The sequence below is a fragment of the Rhinolophus ferrumequinum genome, chromosome 10, assembly GCF_004115265.2.
Source record: "Rhinolophus ferrumequinum isolate MPI-CBG mRhiFer1 chromosome 10, mRhiFer1_v1.p, whole genome shotgun sequence".
In the NCBI taxonomy this organism is placed as follows: Eukaryota; Metazoa; Chordata; class Mammalia; order Chiroptera; family Rhinolophidae; genus Rhinolophus; species Rhinolophus ferrumequinum.
Window position 1 is genome coordinate 26,145,188 of NC_046293.1, and position 6,678 is coordinate 26,151,865.

The following is a 6,678-nucleotide window of genomic DNA, read 5'->3' on the forward strand; positions in this document are numbered from 1 at the left end:
ATATAGAAAACCCTAAAGACTCCACCAAAAACCTATTAGAAACAATAAACGAATACAGTAAAGTTGTTGGCTACAAAATCAACATACAAGAGTCCATTCTATTCCTATATACTAACAATTAAACCTCAGAAAAAGAAATTTTTAAAAATTCCTTTTGCAATTACAACAAAAAGAATAAAATATCTAGGAATAAACTTAACCAAGGATGTGAAAGACCTATATACTGAAAACTACAAGATATTTTTAAAAGAAATGGAAGAGGACATAATGTAATGGAAAGACATTCTATGTTCATGGATTGGAAGAATCAACATAGTTAAAACGGCCATATTATCCAAAGCAATACACAGATTTAATGCAATCCCCATCAAAATCCCAATGGCATCTTTTTTAAAAAATTGAACAAAAAATTGTCAGGTTTGTATGGAACCACAAAAGACTCCGAATAGCCAAAGCAATCCTAAGAAAAAAATAATTATGCTGGAGGTGTCACACTCCCTGACTTCCGCTTGTATTACAGGGCAACAATAATCAAAACAGTATGGTATTGGCAGAAAAACAGACACACAGACCAATGGACTAGAAATGAGAACAGAAAAATAAACCCACACAAATAAGGACAGATAATTTTTGACAAAGAAGCCAAAATCATGCAATGGAGAAAAGACAGCCTCTTCGATAAATGGTGCTAGGAAATTTAGAAAGCCACGTGCAAAAAAATGAAACCAGACTGCTGTTTGCCACAATGTACCAAAATTAACTCAAAATGGATCAAAGACTTAAACATAAGACCTGAAACAATAAATTCCATAGAAGAAAACATAGGTGCTAAACTTATGGACCTTATGTTCAAAGAGCATTTTATGAATTTGACCCCAAAGGCAAGGGAAGTAAAAGCTAAAATAAATGAATGAGTTTATATCAAACTAAAAAGCTTCTGCATGGCAAAATAAACCATTGACAAAATGAGGAGGCAACGAACCTAATGGGAGAAGATTTTTGCAAACAACGCCTCCGATAAGGGGCTAATATGCAAAATATATAAGGAACTCATACAACTCAACAACAAAAAAACCCACAAGCAATCCAATTAAAAAATGGGCAGTGGACCTGAATAGACATTTCTCCAAAGGGACATAGACATGGCCAATAGACATATGGAAAAATGTTCGACATCACTAATCATCAGAGAAATGCAAATAAAAAACACAATGAGATATCGCCTCACCCCAGTTAGAATGGCTATCTTCAACAAGACAAATAGTAACAATTGTTGGAGAGGCTGTGAAGAAAAAGGAGCCCTCATACACTGTTGGTGGGAATGCAGATTGGTGAGGGCACGATGGAAAGCAATGTGGATGTTCTTCAAAAAATTAATAATAGAATTACCATATGACCCAGCAATCCCTCTCCTGGGCATCTACCCAAAACATCTGAAAACATTTATCCAAAAAGACATACGTGCTCTGAAGTTCATTGCAGCTTTTTTTACAGTGGCCAAGACATGGAAACAACCAGTGTCCTTTGACAGATGATTGGATAAAGAAGATGTGGTATATATACAAATGGAATACTATTCTGCCAAAAGAAAAGATGAAATAGTACCATTTTCGACAACATGCATGGAACTTGAGATTATTATGCTCAGCAAAATAAGTCACACCGAAAGAGTAGAGAACCATATGATTTCACTGATATGTCGTATATAAAACTGAAAACAACAAAAGAACAAGACAAACAAATGAAGAAGAAAAAACTTATAGACACACACAATAGTTTACTGGTTACCACAGGGTAGGCGGGATGGGGATAGTAAATGAGGAAAAAGGGGATCAAATATATGGTGACAGGAGAACTGACTCTGTGTGTTGAACACACAATGTGATATATAGATGATGTATTACAGAATTGTACAAGTGAAATCCGTGTAGCTTTACTAACAATTGTCACCCCAATAAATTTTGATCAAAAACAAAAAAACTATTTTTCTGAATAGTATAGATTAAAACTGTCATGCACATGTATTACAGTAGCAAAAATTAACTACAGATAAATGCAACAGTGTGGATGAATTGCAAAAATATCATATGGGAATGAAAGGAGACACATAAAATGCATACTGAATGATCCCTGTTACAAGAGCTCAAATTTAAGCAATGATAATTTGGAATATTAAAAATTAGAACAATGGTTAAGTAGGGGGGAGGGAAACTTGTGAGAGAATACACAGGAGTGGGCTATTGTGGACTGGAAACTTCCTTTTCATGATCTGATTGGTAATGACATGGGTCCTGTCAGTTTATAATCAATCTGCACAATCATGATGTTTAGTGTCCTTGATATAAAATTGTACAGCAAATTTAAATAGCAAAACGTAATTTAGACAAAAAGCATTTATACAAGCATGGTTGTCTATGGAAAGTAAGAACTGGAAATTATTAAATGTGCATTAATGACATGAAATATAAATAAAATATTAAAGAGTTAAACAATAGAATATTAACAGATTTTAAACTACAAATGTATACAAAAATATGAATGAATACTACAAATATAATGTAGAAAAAATAATCTTTTAACAAAATGTTGGAAACTTAAAATCTTACCACTTCTTCTTTATTATCTATATAAAGCAGGCTAGAGTTCTTGGAAGCACAGGCCGTCTGACTCTCAGTCCATGTTTTTCTTTCAGTGCTGATGTAATAGCAGTTGTTGGAATATGTAAACCACTCCTTTGGACAATGACCACAATGATATGCTGAAGAAATTATCATCCAAAAACAATTTGAATTAAAGAAATAAAAATTAATTTACATATTGGCATAAGTAAAAACATATATGTGCATAGCATTTCTATTCACCTTCATTGACTGGTACATATCAAACAAAACACAATCACACACTCACAGAGAAGGGTCAGCCTCTCACCTCCCAATTTTTGTGCCCAAATAAGGAAAACACACAACCATAAATATCCCCTTTAACACATGTCATGAAAGTCAATGAACAAAACCACGTTTTTGGAATAGGAAAATTATTTGTCTCATAGCACAGCAAGGGGAAATGTAAGCCAATCGGCAACAATGGGTACGGTGATTTAAAATGTATATTTCTTCATATTGTTCCCTAAGAAAGACCATTCTCCTAAAATTATTATTTATGAACACTAATTGCCCAATGTTATAATTTATATATTCCCATAAAACCCTATTATTATTTTTGCCTATCCTGATTTACAGACAAACTGTAAACTGTAGTAATATCAGAACTTCGAAAATTATTCTGTACCTTCCTGGATCCCTGTTGTCAAGGGGGAATTAGTCTGCTCTGGCATTACAGTAGCTAGAAAAAAGGAATAAATCTTATTAAAGATTAATATTCATCTATATAAATCGTAGCACTTTGTGTTTCCTACTTTCACATTTGGTATAATGTTTAGGATTAGAATAATCTGAAATAAAATTGATTTTACAAAGAAAAATTAATGAATTAATGAAGATTTGGGGAAATATATTTCAAAAGCCTAAAAGATCAAACTGCACTAGAGTATTTGATTTTACCAATCTCAATTAGTTTGTATTTCTCAATAAGGTCTTTTACTCTACTAAAACATGTCGTTGAACTATGAAATCAGGATATATATGTATTAGGTTGGTGCAAAAGGAATTGTGATTTCAAAGGTTAAAAATAATTGCAAAAACTGCAATCACTTTTGCACCAACCGAATATATATGTACATATATTTGTAAAATGCTCTCTGCATTCTGATATTTAAATCTTTGACAAATTTAGTTAAGCCTTTCACATTTAGTCTAAATGTATATGTTGAAATTAGAGGCCTATTCCATAATATTAGGAAATATTTAGAGGCAATGACTATCAATCATTAAAGTGAAAAGTTCCTTCATTATCTTTCAAAAATTGACTTACGACGAATAACAGCTATCGTTACCACACTGGACAACAAGACAACACAGATGAATCCCAGCATCCCAGCAATGAGCTTCTCTGGACGTGATGGAAAATCTACAGGGAAAGAAAGGGAAACACTGAGGAAGTGAGATGGAGATAATTGTCTACACAGTTTACACACAGACCACCCTCGTGCACAGGGAATCATATACATAAACTTGGATCCCAGACCCATATCTACCACTGCAGTCTCCCTCTCAGAATGTACCATTGCATTGTCAGGAAATACAATGCTCCATGAGGTGCTAGTCAAAGACTACACATTACAACGACACCTGAGCAAAATTAGTCCTCAGATTTCCATATTAGAATGCTGTATCCCAACTTCAAGCTCTGATCCCCACAAATAAAAAGTGTTTCTCCACATATTCCCTACTGCTTCCCCACATCTCTGCTCCCCAACAGCACATCCTAGAACAGTTATACTGTGTATCTATTAAATATTTCACCTTTGCAGTGGTAGTTCTTGTCATTCCCCTGAAGATCGTGTGAAGCAGTTTGAAGATTTAATCCTGCATAGGTTATTTCCTGCTCAGTTACTGAAATGGAACTCTTAGTGCCCTTAGGTTTTCTTTGCTGTCTCCTGGAGTCCTTAGACCAACTCAGTTCTGCATAGGTTACCCTTTCGTTATTCATCTCTGCAGCTGAGTGGTGTCAGAGACTGTGCTCTAAGGTAAGGGTACTGAAGAATGCATGGTATTAATATTTGCAATGACGAGATCCCTTGCAGTAAAAATGGGTGGGATAGAGGGTGAATTCGGCTCATTATGCAGTAGAAGAATCTAAAGGTCTTGATTTAAAAACTTAGAGTTTTAAATAAGAGTCTTATGGTTAAATACATTTTAATATATTTTACATTTGTTGATATATTATTTGTTGGAGCATAAAAAGAGATAATTAGCAAGGAATATAGTTCATGAATAATAACATCCCCATTAATTTAAAGTCAGAGTCCACAGAAACGTTTTAACATCAATGCCTGTACTAAAAATTTAAATGTTTTTTTAGAAAAAGGAGACATGACATTTATGATAGTTTTGAAATCCAAAAGCAGTTAAAGACTAAGTGCTCTAAAGATGAAGAACAGTAGTGTTGGCATGTATAGTGATTTCCTCCACTAAATTCCATTTATTTACTGACTTAAATTTATTTGTTGAAGGGATTACCAAATGGACCTTTGTTTTGCATGACTGAGCAGTTCTGAGAAATAAGTAAAAATTTAAAGAAATATTTTATATATTGGAAAGTGTTTCACAATACACTATAACTTATACATAACCTAAACAATACTGAAAATTAAACAACAAAAAATGTATTAAATAGTTATTTCACAAAATAATTGATAATTGATTTAATGAACCCATAAAATGATAAATAAAGTATAGGTCATTTTGGAGATCATTGTTGATTCAAGATTTCAGAAAAAACCTTCCGTTGTCAAAGTCAGTGACGATCTCTTTAGTTGTGTGAGCAATTGTAATAATCCAGAAAACGTAATTTAATAATTCAGTCAATGGGCTCTATAGTCAGAGAGACAGGAATTAACTTTGGCTTTGAAACTTACAATGTGTGGTCTTTAAAAAGTTATTTACTGTCAGGTAACCTACTGTACTAATCTCAAATGGAAATACTATTATGCAAGATAAGATGCACATAAAACTCAACACTCAACCTGGCACTTAGAAGCTCTCAATAAATGTTAGATATTTTAGTTATTATTTTAGGCAAAATTTCCATGTAATTTTTCTGATTCTTATGAGTTATACCTTGACAAAGAATTCAGTAAGCAGGAGTATGATCAGTATAGTGCATCTTTATTCCAATTTTGTTCAATTTTTTAAAAGTTCCTTGATTGTTTATAATTAAGTTTAGTTTAGCATTTTACAGAAGCTACCTCATCCTGATTTTTATTAAAAATCAATCTGCTTTAATTCCATGTAAATAAGTACATAAGGATTGTGTTTGGCATTCATCGTGCAATGAATTCTTTTTTAAGAATCAGCAATGTTCCATTTTGACTTTGGTGTATATTAATTGTACCTCAAATGATTCATATTCACCCTTGGAATCACCCACTACCTGAGATGGGCTACGAGAGACAGGAGAGTAGTGACACATACCTTCTGTCAGCCAGAAAGTCGGGCATCCTTTAGTGGGAGGCCAGGTGACTCTCATAAAAGAAGCCTGCTATAGCTGGGTCATAAAAGGAGAAATTTAAAAACATAAATTCAGGACCAAGAATAAACAACATCTGTGACCTTCACCGACTGCCCTGTGAACGCTCAGAGTGAAGCAAGAGTGGAAAAACTAAATATCTTATCAATGTGTCACGTCTGAACAGGAAATTCTCACACTCTGGCTATTTTGAAATCAGTTCATCTCATCACACACCTCCAGAATACAGGAGACATTGGGCTCCAACTGAAAGTACAAACAGACTTCTAAGTGTGTCATTTATATTGCCCATTTTCCAGTGCTTCTGAGAAATTATTTTCATATTCTACAGATATGGGGAAACAGAAGCTTAACCACCCATGCAGTTAATTTGTTTCCATCTCAATCACAAACACTGCAAATTTATGTCTGTTAAGTATCTTAACTATTACTTTTAGAACTAGGTTGCTAAATGTTGGCATCAAATACTTCTTTTCATATTTTTACTTATATTCATATTATTTCATTTGTATTATCGTGGAAAAAAATTGT

The 6,678-nt window shown here is 33.5% G+C and overlaps 1 protein-coding gene across 1 annotated transcript in view; it reads right to left on the reverse strand.

Moving 5' to 3' along the window:
* Positions 1 to 4,608, reverse strand: part of LOC117028671 (NKG2-A/NKG2-B type II integral membrane protein-like) — a 31,379-nt gene extending 26,771 nt beyond the window's left edge. The window contains exons 1-4 of the mRNA XM_033117527.1: positions 4,422 to 4,608; positions 3,931 to 4,026; positions 3,289 to 3,342; positions 2,607 to 2,758 (exon numbers count right to left, since the gene is read on the reverse strand). Coding sequence (XP_032973418.1) covers positions 2,607 to 2,758; positions 3,289 to 3,342; positions 3,931 to 4,026; positions 4,422 to 4,608 — 489 coding nt within the window. The remainder of the gene's footprint in view (positions 1 to 2,606; positions 2,759 to 3,288; positions 3,343 to 3,930; positions 4,027 to 4,421) is intronic.
* Between the last annotated feature and the right edge of the window lie 2,070 nt (positions 4,609 to 6,678).